This window comes from Lepisosteus oculatus, chromosome 20 (assembly GCF_040954835.1).
Source record: "Lepisosteus oculatus isolate fLepOcu1 chromosome 20, fLepOcu1.hap2, whole genome shotgun sequence".
NCBI lineage: Eukaryota > Metazoa > Chordata > Actinopteri > Semionotiformes > Lepisosteidae > Lepisosteus > Lepisosteus oculatus.
Genome location: NC_090715.1, coordinates 4,876,824 through 4,894,700, shown reverse-complemented (window position 1 = coordinate 4,894,700; position 17,877 = coordinate 4,876,824). Strand labels below are relative to the sequence as shown.

Genomic DNA, 17,877 nt, shown 5'->3' with positions numbered 1-17,877 from the left:
CACGCAGTCCAACCCTTCACCCCACTTCCCTCATCACAACCTCAGCTGAAGACGTCCTTACTAGTTGAACGCAATGGGACCGACACGCAAATACTTCAATGAATACGACAATCCACATTTGAGCTAGTAGTCCCGAAATGTTATTTAGTTGGGGTCCCAATATTTTACCAAATAAAAATAGGCACAGTTTATCTGTTGAAATAGCCCAAGTTCAGACTTACACCTGAAGAAGGCTCCACAGCCGAAACGGTGTGTTTTTTCTCTCTTCTTTTTTTCAGCATGGAATAAACCTATTACTTGTTCCTTTGCAGCCTACGCATGCTGATGCAGCTACCCACCAGAACTGCTAAGTTCAGACTTGGCTTGTTAGGATCACAGCGAGTTCCAAACAGGCAGACGCAGGTCTGTTTGAGCCGAGAGGACAAACAACAGATTATCCCATTCTTTGGACTCAAGAACGGCTCTAGCAGAGCAGCCAGGACTATGACAGCCAACAGGCTATCAAATTTCTAGCGTTCATTTGGATGCTGAAAGCATAATAATTCATCACAAGAAAAAGGAAAAAAGAACATAAAGCCCTGACTATAACAGGGGGCTGTAAAAGAGCAGGTGCAAGCTCTAATGGGCTGCTTCGTAATGATAGGGTTGCAAATGGTTCTGTTAAACCCATCAGCACACCCTCATCCCACGGCTGGGTCTTTGCTGGTGAATGGGAATGGCATGCTGGTCTGCATGAACAGTCAGACACAGGATCCAGGAGAGGAGTGGGAGAATCAGTAAAACAAGAGGGGGGGGGGCACAGAGGAAATGAAAAGGGCTGTTCAGTAGGACAGAGAAAGCTTGCAGAGGTAGAGAGACAGGAAACAGTGCGAGGGAGAGACAGCAATGAGAGGGCCACTTCCTGTGACAGTGCTCAGGGTTACTGTGATCCCTGCCATCTGGGAAGACCTGTCAAAACCCAGCCGTACATTTTCCAGGCTCAAAGAGAAAGAACGTCTTAATTTACAAACAGAGCCCAAAGAACTGGACTATGGGCTCTTTCTACACTAGTCAATTTCACTTACTTGCATCTGAAGGAAAGACAAAACGTGCCAAAGACTGACTGCTGTCAGAATGACAATCAAATCCATTTAATTGATTTTCCAGCTATAGAACACCACAGGCTTCACTCAAGCCTTTTCATTCTGCTACTTTTGATATAGAATTTGCTGACAGTGGACCTAACAGATATTCTCGTGATCTGAATGTGCAGCCTACAGTATTTGCATTTCCTGGTTGTTTGAAAAAAAACAAAACAAAGGACAAATGCAGATGAGAGGTGAATCCTTTGAAGGGTGAACACAGAATAAAACTGTTTTCTCTGAGGGTCCCTCGGATCTCACTTGAACACGCACCAGACATGGGCAGCGCCAGGGGGCCGGAATGACATCTTTATGGGAGCCGAGCCACAGTACCAGCTGAACTGGAGCCAAGGTCCTGGCACTGTCTGGCTTTCATTCTGCGGGAGCCAGAAGCCATCGCTCGGGCAAGCAGAAGGTGAGACGAGAAGAGAGGCGAGAGGGGAAATTCTGGGATTTAAAAGAGGAGGAGGGGGAGGGAGTCCAGCAGGAGGGAGGGAGAGGCAGATCTCCTTGTGGGCCCAGCAGATGGCAGAGGCGATGGCTCTATTGATAAAGGCCCGGCTCGGTAAATCAGGCAGCACAGAGGTTATTTACAGCTGGAGGGTCAGCCAATAACCCCTGCCTCCCGCCCAGCTCCGAAACTCCCACCACGCTGCAGCCCGGTAGCGGATTTACAGTGTGCTCTCTCCGTCCTCACGGATGGGCACCTACCCCATCTCTCCACAGGAAATCCCCCGCACGCGAGTCCATTCCGGCCTGCAGGATATAACTCTGTTCTTTACCGGCTCAGTTAAGAACCTCCGAACCCCGGTTGTGAGCACTTTTCTTACTTTTTACAATACAGTCTACTTTATAGTGTAAAAAACAATGGCTGGTTTTAGAGAACTTTAGAGAACTTACTACTGTCTGAAACAATTAAGCACTCCAAGTTTATTAATAACGGAAACACTAAGTTAAAAGAAATACTTAAAATGCATGTTGCAAATAATGAAGTGTTGTTAATAAGCTTAATAAGTGAATAAGCTGCAGTCTTGCTAAAAGAACACACAAAAACTACCCTCTGTACACACTACAAATACTTGCGTTTGCAGATCAAAGGAAATATCAGAAAATACTTGCAACACATGGTTTTATAAAAAAGAAGATCAGATGAACAGGGGATAAGAAATTGATGAGACGAGTTATGCAAGCAGTGAATGTCTTACTACCCTTCAATTCACCACAGCCATTTCTTCAAATTAAAATCAGATCGGATTCTAAGCCCAGTGTGTAGAATGCACAATAAATCAACCTTCAGGGTGTGTCTACATGTGAACTGGCCACATGTGAACACAGTGTTAAATGAAAGATTCCATTTGTTTGGGGAACCACGGTTCCAAATTAAAGCAATTCTCAAATTAAACCAAAACAGACCCAGTTATGCTATGGCGCTAGGTGGCCTTGAAATGGCATGAACACAGCAAATTAGTACCAGCTGCTGAAATAATAAAATAACAACCCAGGAGTAAGTTCAGTAATTAAGAAAAAGACAACACTGAGCCCCCAGCGTTTCTGCAAAAGGATCCTCTCTGCAACAACCCAAATGAAATCTGTTCTCTGGTGGAATTCAAATAGCACTTCAGAAGATAAAACACAAGTCAATTACCTGCCGAAAAGAAAACATTTATCTGCGTGTAAATACAGTAGGTGAGAGGTTATCCTTGTTGTATCTCCGTAAAGCACAAAACAGAAAAAGTCTTGACCTTCTTTTAATCAAGCAGTTATTGCTTTTATATCTGCACTGTCATCCCGTATTAGGATGCTTAAAATAGCTGTGACTCAGTTCTGTAGCATCAGCATGATAAGGTGTGCTAAATCCTATTGCAGCTTGTTCGTGCACAGGGACACGTGTGCTCACATTATCACATTAAGGCATGTCAGCCATGGCCCGCCAAGCCACACTGCTTTAGTGGACTTCCTATACAGAGAGAAACTTGTTTATTTCCTGACTCACAGTGATTGCCAAGCCGAAAACCTTTGGAGCAGGGCTGAGGACAAAGAAAGACTGCCTGAAAGTAGAAACATCTGAAACTAAACATCTTCTCCCCCCCACCAACAGAAAAGTCATTTTTCCATCTTACCTGGTTTGTGCTGATAAGCTCTCTACTCCTGCTGTGTCCTCCCCCGTCTCAAAGTGCCCGAGCAGGTGCTTCGAGCCGGAGCTCCGTTTGTGACAAATCCCCTCCTTCCCTTCTTCTCCCCGTCTCTGTCCAATCTCAGGCCTTCCTGACCCCAGCCCATAAACCAGCTCCACACTGGGGCAATAAACTCTTTGAGGAGAACATCTGCTGAAGGGGCTTCCTTCCCAGCACCAGTGTATGAACGCCTCCACAGCCGATCCAGCTCCCTCTGAGCGCCAGTCTTTCTGCCGCAGCTGGTCTCTGGCTGGCTCCTTCTCCCACTTTTCCAGGGCACCCCAACCCCCCCTTAATTCCCTGAATATAGGCAATAAAAATCCCACAATGAACACTGTTGCCTTATGCCTCCCACCCATCCACTTCTGAGGAGCGAAGACAAACACGACAGTTTATTGAGAGTGTGTGCATGCAATAAAGAAGTCAGATTGCCACCACAGGCCCATGCTTTAAAAATAGCTGAAACAAAAACAAAGGCTACTTTTTTTGGACCCTGGAGTTTTGCAATAGTGCTCCTTTATGAAAGAAAATATTATCTGGCAAAGAAGACGGCAACAGCTACAGGCCTACATAAAAAGAGGGTGTGAAAACCACAAAATCACTACCCGTGCTGGTGAAAAAATAATGTGTGTGAAGCTGCACTGCACTGGGGCTTAACAGCTTACAGGACTGTGTAGTTCTTGGAAAAATGCTTCATTCTTCCATATGAATCGGCAGATAGGCTCCTCAGAAAACACAGTCCTTCTCCTGCTTTCTGAATCAAAGAGCACTGACAGCTGCTGTGTTCAGACAGCCTTATGGGAGCCATGGTTTTCATCAGACAAACCGAATATGCTGTGAGCCTGACCAGTTGTACCCGGTCTTGGGGCTGCAGAAAGGCATCAGGAAAAGGCAAGGCTGTCGGTTTTAAAACGGCACTGGGAACTTTTTCTTCAAAGACATTTTAATCCACTGAGCTTCAGAAGTGACCTATCCCTTCTAAATGCAACACATTCACCCAGCTATCAAGAAAATGACAATCTGTTTTTGCAGCTGACACCCTGACATTTTATTGAACAGACATGACAGGGGTGAGTTTATTATGCTGATTAATGTTTTTCATTAAGAGGGCCGATCAGCAGGGGTTCTACTGTGAAAGGCACAGGCTAACAGCTAAAATTGATCACCAAGTAGAGTTCTGCAGCGTCACACTAGGATCATGGAGTGACACTCAGTGAGGTGTTGTAACTCATGCTCTCCCAGATCGTGGCCTATTATTGACAGACTCTGACAGCAAGAAATGGTGCACTTGCTTAGTCCAGACTCTAATCAGATGGCACAAAGGCTCTGTTTTCTGTCCCCTGGCACTATTTAGTGGGTATTGATCCCTTTCTGGATTTTAATTTACATCAGTTTTAACATTGGTTCAATTACCTCAGCACCTGTGTCCAATTAGCTCTCACACTAATGATGTGATTTAGTCCTTAAGTCACTCATGGTCTTGAGTCATGAGCGATAGGTTAATCAAAATGATCCCAAAAATCAAAAATCTCAAATTTGATAAGGGCATTTTATCAAATGCTGTGTCCTATTTTTCCTAAAAACCAAACGTTTAGGAACTGAGCGATCAGTTTCTTCTGATGCCCAGTTTGTGTTTAATTGAGAAAACAATCCCATTCCTATACTTGTAGAACTGCAGGGAAGCCCCTGCTGTAACTGTAAAACCATTAAAGCCCCAAACAAAGCCAGTAAATGAACTGCAAAGGATAATGTGTGAATATCCGACTGCAGCTTTGGTCTCCTCAGCAGAAGAAGAAAGGGCTCGAACCCATACATGCTGTACAGTAGGTTAGACTTTGTTAATTCCTTACAATTAATTCTCTTCTTCAGGAAGCGCTTCAATTTTTGCTTACAGTATTTGGGTGGTTGGGTAAATTTAGCCAGGAACAGGTACTCACACAAATCAGAAATGTCCTCCTCTACCACTCCAAACAGCATACTGAAAGGAAGGAAGGAAATGCTCTTCCTGACAGCCTTACTCTTGCTCTTCAGGGGTTCTGTAGGAAGACTGCCTAGGCAGAGCCAGAGAGCACCAGGACCCTGGACAGTATCAAAAGGGTCACCATTTACCTGCGCATCCTACCCACAGTGAAGAGACACAGTACCCTTTATCTTTCGCAAGATTACTAACAGTCTAAGTACATCCACAGATTCTAACGTAAACACAATAGACAAGACAGGATCCACAGCACTATTACAATATCAAAAAATCCTGTGAATTAGAAAAATCTACAGTATGCTTAACAACTGTATTTAAAATTTCCACTCAAACACAGTTTTCATTTCCAAGCACTACTGTTAATAAAGATCCATTTCTGTATCCGCTCCAGGGCTATATCATGCCCTGTGCTTTTAAACACAGAGTCTTAAACCACAAGAGGAGAAAGGAGCTGTGGGTTGGCAAAAAGAAAGTTAAAACACTAAAAGCCCACATCAGGACATTTGTAGTTTGCTTCAGGGAAGAAATCTATAGAAGCACAATGCTCGTTAAGCAAGCTGCACCACTACGGTATTAATGGACATTATTTATTCATTAGCAGACACTGATACAGTTCTGCAATTTCAGCATATGTGTCGTACTGTCAAGCAACTGCTACAACTTTGGTGCAGCAGGTTCTCCTCTCTGCAGACCATTTTCTGCAAAATAAATGCCCTGACCTCAGGCCAAAAGGTCATGTTGTATAGTTTCATTAGAGCAGGGGGTGCAGTGTGGACAGGTTGCATCCAAGCCATTCTTTGGCTCTTAAATGGCTTTAACAAGGAAATAAGTGTCCTTTACGGGGGTCCAGTGAGTAAGAGGCCATCTGGTCCTTATGTAAGCCTTTTACCAGTCAAGCAAGTTGACAGAAGGGTTCAGCCTCTCTCAGCTGGAGCTCCTACAGAGGCTGTGCATCTTCAGGTCTTTAATATCCCTATTAAAGAGGATCTGGGTGACGGACACATGTTAATCGACCCCGCCCACGAGGAGAGACGTACACACTGCTGACCCGCCTCTTGGCCAGCAGCAGCAGCCTTGCAGCTAAGAAGCTCAGGAATGGAGAAACCCCCTTCGAACAAGATTTCTGCAGTCTAGCCACCAAGAGAGAGCGCGTCATGACACGGCTTATGTCATACTTTAAAATGCAGGCATTCCCATTTTAGAAAAAAAAATGCCACTGGGCAGATGTCTTATTCCTTCCTCTGCAATAAACTATAATAAGCACTAAAAGCCGCAGCAGGTTTCCAATATCATCTCTTCAACCTGCACCACCACCAGCAATGATCTTTTTTTTAGGTGTGCTCTATGATTGTCATTTTTAATAAACAAAGGTGACCACAGAAAAAAAGTAAAATGCTGCAAAATCAAAACGCTGTTTTCTAAGACTCCATCCCTGAACAGTAATTGCAGGCGAACACAGAATGCACTCTCTCTCCCGAACTATTTTGGGAAGGCAAAAAAAAGGCGGACAGAACAAATCCACAAACCCCGCACATGGCATGCATCAGCTCTGGCAGTGCACTGACAACGCCTGCTGGTTTCGTCTGCCTTTGAATGGGGCTGCTGAGCACACAGCTTTCACCCTGAATTGGTCGTTCTTATTGCATCTGTGGAAACAGAGCTATTTCCCTCACTCGTTTCTACATGTGAAAAAGACGTCTGCAGACTCACAATGCAGAAATGCTTCACCGGGTGCACACCTGTACTCACGGAGGACCAGAGAAGAGCTCAGCTTGTATTAAAGATTTTTAAAGGAATGTCAATGGATCCACAACTCACAAAAGCTGAAGACATTTTGAAGCTCTTTTAGTATTTATTCACTTCTCTGTATAAACAAACAGGTCCTTATATAGCATCTGTATCCATCCGAATGAATATGGCCAGTGCATCATTTAAATATTTAGAAAAAATAACTAAAAAGTAAGTGCTGCTCATACGGCTAATCACTATATGCCCACTAAAATAATGGAAACCAATACATTGCAAAAAATGCCATGAATTGTACAGCAATGCATTAATCTAAACACTACATTGTTTGCCCCATAAAAATGAGCTGCATTCTGCAATTTGTCTTGCGACTAATAAAATCAGTGGCATCTGGAAGAGCTTAGGAAGTCGTCATCCCTGAACACGATGTGTTTAGTACATCTTAACTGACGTCAGGTTGAGAGAGTGTTAGGGCTGCACTGACCCCGATGAAGACGGAACAAAGGTCGTGGCCCCACAGTCCCGGCGCGATTCCCCCGAATCTCATCCGCAAAGGGATCCTGCTGATTCTGATTAAATTGCCACATGTTTCAGTCTGCCAGAGTGATTAAAGAGACGTTCCCCTCATGTAATGCTTACAGTATTTCCTGTTTTAACAAGAGGGCGAGTCGCCTTCGGGCTTAACCACAGAGGCCTGAGCAATACATCTTGCATTTTGATTGGGGGTTCAATCATCCTCTCAGCATCCTGTGCAGGAGGAGCTGTCGTCCTCGATTTCAAGAGCTCATCGTTGGTTTTGACGGAGACTCTGGATGGTGCCTGGTTTTACAGATGTCAAGCACTTGGATGCATTAACCAGGCATTAGAATCCTCAACAATTATTATCCAGCATGGGCAATTGAGCAGAAAAGCCCCTAATTCTCACTGCCGGGGGGATACAGAGAGAGATCATGACATTAAGTGTGCTATATCCCCAGGAGGAGGAATTTATGGTCACAGTGCTGCCAAGACAAACCTCAGTGAGACCACTGTACAGTCTCGCAGGCTGACCAACATGATTCTCTCTGGTAAACCATTATTGGAACCTAAATGGATAATATGCATGTCAAGTGTGTTCTGTGCAGCCTCTGTCATCTGTGAAGAGGATTCAATGATCCCTTGCAAGAACCAATCTGTTCATTAATACCCTTAACAGTATTATCCTATTAATCAGGGCCTCCACAGTCTCCTGAGGGGAGACGACTAACACCAACAGAGTTGAGAAACATTTAACTGCACCAATTACATCTCATCACGATCACTCCCCATAGCATGTCATTAAAAAAGGCGGACATGTGCCAAAACAGATTTTTTTTGTCTTTTAACTGTACAGTGGTAGTGTGAGGAAAGCATTTCTAAATCAATGGAACTTTATCCAGTAGATGCAGTTTTGATGTGCTAAAAATCTTCTAGACTGGTTCTTCTGCTGCTTGAAGCAGCAAAAGCAGACATACAAATAACACAAATAAATGCAGAAAGCACTGAGACATTTGAATTGTCGTGACCACAGAAAGCTCACTCCCCTCTCTGTCATCACTGAGGCCAATGTGAATTACCCAGCTGATAGAAAACACTGTCCAATCTGGAGTCCATTAAGAGCACAGAGGCTCAAAGCACTCAGTGCAAAGAAAGTCTGGGAAACACCCAAGGGACAGTTAATCGCTTTGCTCCTCCACTGCAGTACAGTACTACAAGACCCAACAAAAGACCTTTTTTAATAATCAAGTCATTGATATACTGCTCTTTTCAAATCAACCCACAAACAAACTGCACATCTGCTCTTTGCCTTACAGTAAGGAAATGGCCATTCACAACAGGGGCTGTCCCTCATTACCGCCATTGCTCGTCCTGTTGTTTGTGCTGTTGCCCACAGCCAGAATTGTTTTCCAGGTTTGGAGGTCTGGGGTTCCTGGACTGCCCCCAACACCGCCCTCAGGCCCCCCCACAACCGCTCCCACATTTCCCGCAGTCCCACCTCACAATTCCACTTTCCACTGCTCCCACTGAGGATCCGGTTTCCAAAAAGCACACAGAGTGTTTTATTACTGTCCCAGAATCCCAGGAGCCAAATTAGATTCTTGCTCCACAACAGCACAAAACTGGAGAGATGTGCCATATTTTATAAAATAGAACTATCCTGGCAGTTCAGGTTAAAAAAGGTCTATACATAGACATTACACTAAGAGGCTTTGACTAGCTGGGGTTTAATAATGAGATAAATTGTGGCATCTTACATAGCTTATTTAACTGCTGTCTCCATAGCATTTTTCAAAATCAGAAATATTTTATGACGCACGTTTTATTACAAGTTTTGGACTGTAGATGCGTTAAGAATGGTAAGTGGGATTTAACCTCCAAGCTATTTTGTAAAACACAATCGCATTCCTTTTCACAATGAAGGATGCCATTTGTCAGATGCATCACAAATCATCTCTCTTCCAGCTTTCCGAATCAAATTCGATCACCTGCTGTGACTCCGTTTCTTGTCAAGAGCAACCCTGGCTGTTGTGTGTCCCTTCTCGGAGTTCACGCCAAATTTGAATTCCTTTCACCACACAACAGCAAGGGATGTAGAAACTGACATTTTTTCCGAAAGAAAAAAACAGACAAGAATCAATCACTGCGAAAATCGGCGTTGTGCTTCGGTGACTTTATGCTGTCATGCATTCCAACAATCTCTAGTAGGAACATCCTTGACAAACATTTCGCAAGCCCTGTTTCTCCAAATCTTCTTTCTTAACTTTTGAACATAGTATCCCCACTCTTACAGACACAAATAATCTCAACAAAAAATATGGCTTTTGAAAAGATTAAGACATTAAGGCCAGACAACGTACAAATACATTTCTGGGCACCCAGACCAGGTCCTGCAAGGAATGAGCGACAAAATCTGCTGTTGCCAAGTGTGAACCACTTTACTCCGTCACAAATTTACTGATCACCAGTACAAGGAGGTTAAAAGCCCAACATTACAACCTGCTTTAAAATCTTCAAACAGCTACCTGTATAGGTCCCTTATACTGATATACCAGAAACTTGAAAATGCACTTTTAAGCCAGTCACCTCTGTTAGATCATAAAAACCAGTCAGTGGGCTTAATATCCTCTTCAGCACTGTGTATCTGGGAGTCATTAGAACTTGGTCCTGGATTTAGCAATCAGAAATGTGTCCATCTGCGAGTTCAATTATCCACCAAGGAGAGTCACTGAAGTCAACCTTCCAAGCCTGTTACTAAGCACCACTAAAGCGCAAAAGAGTGTTTCAGGAATCTACCACATTAGTGAGTTGCTAAGTAATTAGATGAGTTCTGTTTAATTCCCCTAATCTAAAAAGCATGCCTTCTACTGATCTAGCTCTCCATGCCACTGCTTCTGAGAATGCATCTGTGCCTCAGCAGCAGCTCATCTGAACAAAACTCCAAAGTCACACTGAAATGTGAAGGGGGGCTTGAAGCACTTTCCATCGGTAGGACCGATGGAGGCTCTGAAAACTACACAAAGTCACAGAGGCTGGTCAAAGCGATCGCACTGCTTTCCTTCACTGAAGTTTCAATTACAGGCAAACCAGGCATGATGGCCCAGAAGCACCAGGTCACAGAACTCAATCAAGAATGTTCGGGTTACTTAAACATTTTTGCTTTTGTAATTTAAAAGTAACAGGCTTCGCCAGCTTTCTCGCTCAAAGCGCAGTTGTTTTTTTTTATATATATTTCTGCCTTAAGTCCTTCATCGACTTCTGTTCAGAGACAAAGTCACAAGGAAAACAAAAAAAATGCCTTTTTATTTTTAAAAATGGAGAGACTGTGCACAAAGGAATCAGAAGCCTCTCGGCGATGAAGGTGCACAGAAACACTGAATTGGACACCTATTTCCTAGCAACACCCTCAGCTGTGTCTCCTGTGAGCAACCTACCACTGACTGAGATTAGAGTCCAGCTGAGACTTACTTGTAACGCATACAGAGGGATTTAGCATAACACCTAAGCCAACAAAATGCAATCAGAGTTTGGAATTCAACAGGATGGTTAATGAGTACAATCCAGGGATGCATTCGGGCCCATAATCTGGGCACAAGAGATAACTACAGTAGCAGAAACAATTTTAAATAGCCATGAAATCAATGTAAGCTTACATAACATGCACAGGCTACGATACTGGCATCTCTAAACTGTCCCTCTGTGCCCTGAGGTGGTCTGTCTGGTGCCTAATGAATGTAATGAATGTATGAGGAGCTCTGAGTTGCTGTGACACTTACCAGAGATAAGAGGATTCCTGCTAAAGGATATATGAATGTTGTATTATTACATACTCTTATTCTCTCCTACACTGATGTGCAATAGGACAGTTCGAAGAATCCTGTCATGTTTTGTATTAATTGTTTAATTGTAGGCTGATAAACGTACAACTTTAAAATATCCAAATCTCCAACAAATGACGCGATGTCCGTGCGCTCTGCAAATATGACAATTTCTCAGCTGTTTTGGGTTATTTTTGGAACGATTTGTGTTTTAGCCTAAAGAGGAAAAACAAATGATAAATGGGCTACAAAACTGCCTTCCCAGTAAAGTGTCGGCACACACCAGATGGATCATAATTCACTGGCCTACTCCCTCCAAAAACTCCATCGCCATAGCGACCACAGCGCGAATCATCATGAATCATCACAAGTATGCGAGTGGGGGCAAACCTCTCTTTTCGGCAGACACCTAATACAGGCAAACAGACACCTTTGTGCGATGTAGGACATTGCAATTGCACAAGGTGAGAGGGATGTAACAACCCCTATTTTTACATCAATCAATCATCATCAGTTTTTCCGTTATATTTTATTTTTTATGTGGGTATCCATGCAGTGCGAAGATAATGTTCAATATTCAAAGATCACGTCACACTCTAGAGCTAAAGACACACTTGTAGCCATACAGTAGGTTATATCGTTCACAAAGTGCATTCCAGTGGGACACTGTATTTTGAAAACAAGGAAGGATAAACTATGACAATTCAATGACAAAAGAGAACTGACGACAATGTCATATCTTGATATCAGCTACACAACAACAGATGTAACTCACAAATGCAAAATCACATGACTTATTATGTGTTGTAATCACCCGTATGGTTGCACGCAAGGTATTCATGCATGAAATGAGAGAATCATGGTTGGAGCTGGCACCTCCTCGCTCTCCATCAAACGAGAGGCCCAGAAGCAGGAAGAGGATATTCACCTCCGGTGTCCGCGCTTGAAGGAAACGCCACAGCAAGGCCCAGCAGGCAGCCCGATCGGACATGGCACGCAGACCCAGGACGACGAAGAAGAGGGCTAGCGTACAGTGCCCAGAAAGCGCCTCCCGTCACTCGGAGAGGAACACAGCACAGCCTTTAACACTGCAGGTGAGAGGGACGGACCCCACCTCCTCCTCCGTTACTGGGCTTTTCTCTAAATGATCGGAGGACGGGCAGCAGAGGCGTGGACCGCGACAGGGAGAGTATATGGGAGGTGCTGTAGAGCAAGGGCTTCCAGATGTTTCAGTTTTTTACCAAAAAAAACTTGCTGGAAGAAAGCCGGACATCGTGCAAGCTAAAGTGGACAGTGCATTATTCTTTCCACCTATTATTTACAGCTTTGTTGCTCGTTGCAGGAATCTCCTTTCATTGCAGTAAATCAGGACCCAAGCTTTCCTTGACAATCCCGAGGAAGGTTATTTTGGAAAAAAAAAAACGGTTCAGAATGCTTCTCGTGGTCCGTCTCCAGAAATGGAAAATCTGAGGCTCAGCGTAACTTGATGAAAGTCACTGACCTCCTATTAACACCATTCTCTGTGCCAGGCTCTGGCATTGCACCTGGGTGCAAAGCTGATGGTTTCGGAGAAAACAGATGTTCGGTTTAGTGGGAGTTTACATGCTGTCAACAGCCAGTCAGCAGGCACTCTCCACATGACAGGTCCAACCGACAGCTTTCTTATGTACTTATGTACTTAACAGTTCTGGGGAACTGATCAAAGCTTCACAACACATCCAGCATCTTTACATTTCTGAGAATCTTGCCACAAACAGTGCACACACTACCACTATTATTAAGAAGAAATAAGGAAGATCTTTATGTATGTGAGTATTACTTTTAGAGGTAGTATTCATAATTACTCTCTTTATACACTGTAGTGCATTTCATTTGAAGGAACCCCAAAGCATTTTACACATGAGAGGGGACCCACTTCATATAAATCATGCTAATCATGCTAATAGTTTTGACTTGTAAAATACACACCAGCAAGAATTACATCTTGTAGAGAAAATCGATTTTCTCCAACTCTACTTTTGCTCAGTACTTTGAGCTAAAGTGCATTGAAGGAAGGGAATAAACATACATTTTCAATGAGGTCTTCCTCTTCCACAAAGCTCCTTTTTTTACATAACTGAAAAGATGCATGATTAACACTTTAGAAATGAAAGGTGAAATACAGACCAAGGCAGTTACACAACATTCACTAGAAAGAAATCAAACTTTAGAGCCTAAGCCTGTTTCCTGCAGCAGCCCTCTGGCCTTCATAACTTCTCATTTGCAATATTATAAATGCATCCCTGACATAGAATAAAAAATAACACAAGATTAAATATATGAAGTTTGTGGATTGCTCTCTTGTTTGTGTTTAACGTACTGAGGTCCACTGATTCATAGCAACAGGAATGAGTTATCGTGCGGGAGTCTGGAGACAGACGGAGAGCGAATGTGGTTCACAAGCTCTTCCAAAAAAAAAAAAGAAATACCATCGTGTTAAAGTTTCTGACAAGAATAAGCCCGCCTCTACCCCCGGACAAAAATGATTGGATATGACACCCCCGTCGTATATTTGTATTTCTAGTTTGCCATTGGACGGCACCACTACCCATCCTCAAGCTTCAAGTTTGGTCCCACCGTCCCCCGACTGGAAAAAGCGAGCAAAACGCCATGAAGCGACCTTTGACCTCTCAGAATTTACACGCGCGGGCCCCACAGCGCGCACCCTGAACGACTGCCTTCATAGATGTTTGCACGACTCCATAACACTTGGGCAAACCTCCGCACGGCAGAGAAAGCCGAGCAGGAATGAGAGGAACTGAATAAATATCCTGCCACTATACGGGGGGGAATGCCTTCAGCGTGGGTGATCCATGCCCGTGCATGAACTTCAGGATTAAAAAAAGGAGTACAAATCACCATCAATGTATCTCAACACGTTGGCGTTTATCGCGCTGTATCTACAATCCCACATATTTCCCTTTGTGCAGCAACAAAGTATCTATACTGAAGTTAGATGGCAGTGCAAACGACTACAATGTATCCTTGCTAGCTCTCCAGTGTGGCCATTCGATAACGCTTGTTTTCAAATAAACATTTATATTATTAAACATACCCAGCCAAGGCATAATAAAAATATAAATATGCACCGACCTTGTAAACATGCAGCAGTGTCTCTGCGGTGTACGTGAGCGGATTTTGCCTGTTCTGTTATACGGCTCTTTCTCTTCGTTCTCCAATGTTTTTTTTTTCTTCTCCAGCAGGAATTTCCTTAGGAAAGACAGCGAGAGGGAGGTGGGGCCCCAGCTGGGGGCGGAGCCGGAGAGAATCGAAAGCAATGATTGGTTGAGAGGGGTCTCTATTAGCCAATCGAAGTGAGCTCCTCCAGTAGGGTGGGCGGGTTTAAAAGGACGAGGATGTGGGTGTTTCAGCCCTTAACGTTTTTCAAACAACCTTAATTTGTATCCCTAATTTTCTCGAGTGACCAGGGTAGTGGTCAGGTTAGTCGTCTCTCAATAGAAGGAATTTAATTTGCATTTCTATAAAAAGCAATATAAGGTTAGAACAAATAATTTTACTGCCATATAGCAGTGAAGAATTATATGCGATTCCGTGGATACATTGTTTTATTTTTCTGTATTCTACGGTGAAACAGGAAACAGTAGTCTGCCAAATGGCCACCTACGGGCACTAGATTTTACTAATTTCCACAAGAGAAATACGTAAGCCAGCACAAATAAGCAAAGAAAGTAACACATTTTTATTTATTGAGCAATCACGGTTTTTTTTTCCTCAAGGCTATTAACTTGAAGTGGTGCAGTTTCGGGCATTAAGGCAGAATATTACATATGGGTTCATCGAATGAGTCCTGGACAAATAAAATAATATTTTTTTGCAGTTCAAATGATTGGAGCACCTTCCGGGAGATGCATTGCTGCATCTTCATTTGCAGAGGAAAAAAGAAGCCCCTAGTCTGAAGAGATTATTAGTACGGCTTGGATCAAAGCTCTCGAGCTCTTGGCAAATCCTTGCCAACACTCTCAGCTTCCCTGACAGAGCCTCCAGATGCCTGTTTGTCATTCTTTCCCACTGAAAATCAGAAGATCCTGGAGATGCTGAGAAGGGACTCTAATTGGAAACAGGGAGGCAGCTCACCCTGCCAGCACCAGGATACTGCTTTAATTAGGGGTGTTTGTAAGTGTGTGTAACATACGCACTCCGCAGAGTTCTTTCAATGAAAGGCCTGTCTTTTGAAGTCTGGACAACTGTGGGTTTTGATAGTGTTGAGGCTGGTGGTTAACAGCAGAGAGCATTACTGTAAGCACTTTTGCACACAAAAAAAGTGTACTGATGAAAACTGCATACTGTAGAAGGAGACACAAGTTTCATCATATTGAAGGGCTCCGCTCTGCAAAAGAAAATAATGGCAGCACCGCAAAATACAGGCATGGTGGAAAGTGCACAAATGCCAGCATAAACACAGGCCATTGCAGTGCAAATCCCACACAAAAGAGGGAAAACGCCGCCAATTCAACCTGCAGACAGTCTTCACCTTCTGAGGCTTTCAGTGCTTCACCATCACTTTGCAGACGGGAAGGCGAGACAACAGACACCCCCAGACGGTGGACTGCAGTCAGGGACAGATCTTCTCTTGTACAACAGGAGGAAATGAAAAAACAAGTCAAGCTGTGGTTAAGAAAACCGTTGTTTAACTTCAAACCTACAGTATAACCACAACTTACAAATTTCAGCTGATTCGATGAAATCTGTCTTCACAAAAGCCTTCAACTAGCAGCTTCTGGTAGATAATTATCTTTTAGAAAATAAGGCTCATTATTACAGAAGAACAGTAACTATTTCATTTTATATTAATAGGGATTAAAAACACAACAAATGAGTTTTGGAACCATTAGCATTTCTTGCTTTTTAATGCCTCTCACTATATATCATTGAATTTATTATACGGATTAGGAAAGGAATCACTGCAACTTCAAAGGTATGAACAGATAACACGTGAGCCTTAGATCTTTACTGTATCTCGGCCCTGTTCAACAGTGAATGTCTGTTTAAGATGTGTGAAGGAAAAAAGAGAGTCAAGTGAACTTGTGAATCAGGTGGAGAATATCTCTGGCAAAGCCCTGCTGCAAAAAAGTCATTGAACACCGCGCTGCTTCCTGTGTCCAGATCTAAACACACTGGGTTCTTCCAGCAATAACACATTAAAACTGCATCACATTCAACCATGGAATGTTCCTTGGGCCAGAAATGTTTCTTTGCTCTTATGACGACTGCAGCTCACCATAAGCAAAGTGACCTTGGGATTCATGCAGTACATGTCTGTACTGTACAGTACTATTTCTGCTGAGAAAATGCAACAAATTCTATTGCATTGGTCCAAATGCCTATTTGTGGAGTTTGGAATGCTTTTCAGGACAGATGACCATTTAGTTTAAGGTGCAATGTAATCCCCGTTGATTTCTGACAAGTAGATACAGTACACATGCACCCCAGGTTATCTGCATGCTCTATGAGTTATTGTCATTTAGCTGATCACGTGTGTATTAATTCAACTAATGTATTCCGAGGGAGGATGAGGATGAATTAAAGTATTATTTGTTTTGTTGCATCTCACCTTTTCTTTTGTTTTCATCAAATTATCTAAGGAGCAACAAGGAGATGCAAAGCAAGCTAATTAGCACTCCCCTTGGTGGTGTTTATGGCCAGGTATCAGAGATGAAGAGACAGTCAGATGTAGTGCATCACAGTAAAAAAGCACAAACTGATTGGCTGATCTGAGATAAAACCCATCACAGCCTTGGGACTTCTTCAGAAAGAACAGTGAAACACAAACCAGATGACACAAGTGGATACTGTGTGCTGGTGCATTTAAAACCAAGAGAAGGGTTCCCAAAGGATTGTGGGAGTGTGGAACAAGGTAACCAATCAGCAGTTAAGCTGATATATCAGATTCTTTCAGATAATGGCTGAAATGAGTTTGGAAATCTCATTCAGTACAAGAGGAACTATTTTGCACAAAGGGTGGTATGTTTGGATCACATTGCTGAAGTTGATATCTTGGCTTTTTCCTGAGTGGGTGACATCTTTGGCTAAATTAGCTACTAGCAACCAAAACAAGCAGAATGGTCTCCTCTCGGTTGTAAATGTTTCTCGTGGCACCAGGATCACTACAGCTGTTTCTAGGGGTATCATGACCTCCTGTCGCCAGGTCCACACAGATGAGAACACAACACTAACATCAAAAAGACCAAAGCAAATCCAAGCAGATGCCTGAAGGCTGCTTACTGTATATACCATCTCTTCCATTTTGGGTTCTTGTATTTAGCCATCAGCACAGGAAGGAACCAACCAAACCTCTCCACCAAACTCTGTCTTTACTCAAATCCTTGCATTTTCCTCATTATTTGCAGTCTGCTTTTGAAACCGTGGTCACAGAAAGGGACTAGACATGTGTGCAACCAGAAACACCAGTTGCACAAGAAAAAACAAGCTTGATTTTCTGAACCACAAGAACCCAGCCTGTGTGG

General features: G+C 43.2%; 1 protein-coding gene across 2 annotated transcripts in view; it reads right to left on the bottom strand.

Annotated features, from left to right (window-relative positions):
• The window catches only part of ccdc102a (coiled-coil domain containing 102A), a 63,394-nt gene extending 48,755 nt beyond the window's left edge, over positions 1-14,639 (bottom strand). The window contains exon 1 of one of the 2 annotated variants that reach the window (XM_069181368.1): positions 14,486-14,639. Coding sequence is in view for 1 of the 2 variants with exons in the window: in XM_069181367.1 (XP_069037468.1) it covers positions 2,767-2,784 (18 nt within the window). In the remaining variant the exon portion in view is untranslated. Of the gene's footprint in view, positions 1-2,766; positions 2,853-14,485 lie in introns of those variants that run through there. The other variant, XM_069181367.1, reaches the window with a different exon arrangement.
• Positions 14,640-17,877: the final 3,238 nt, after the last annotated feature.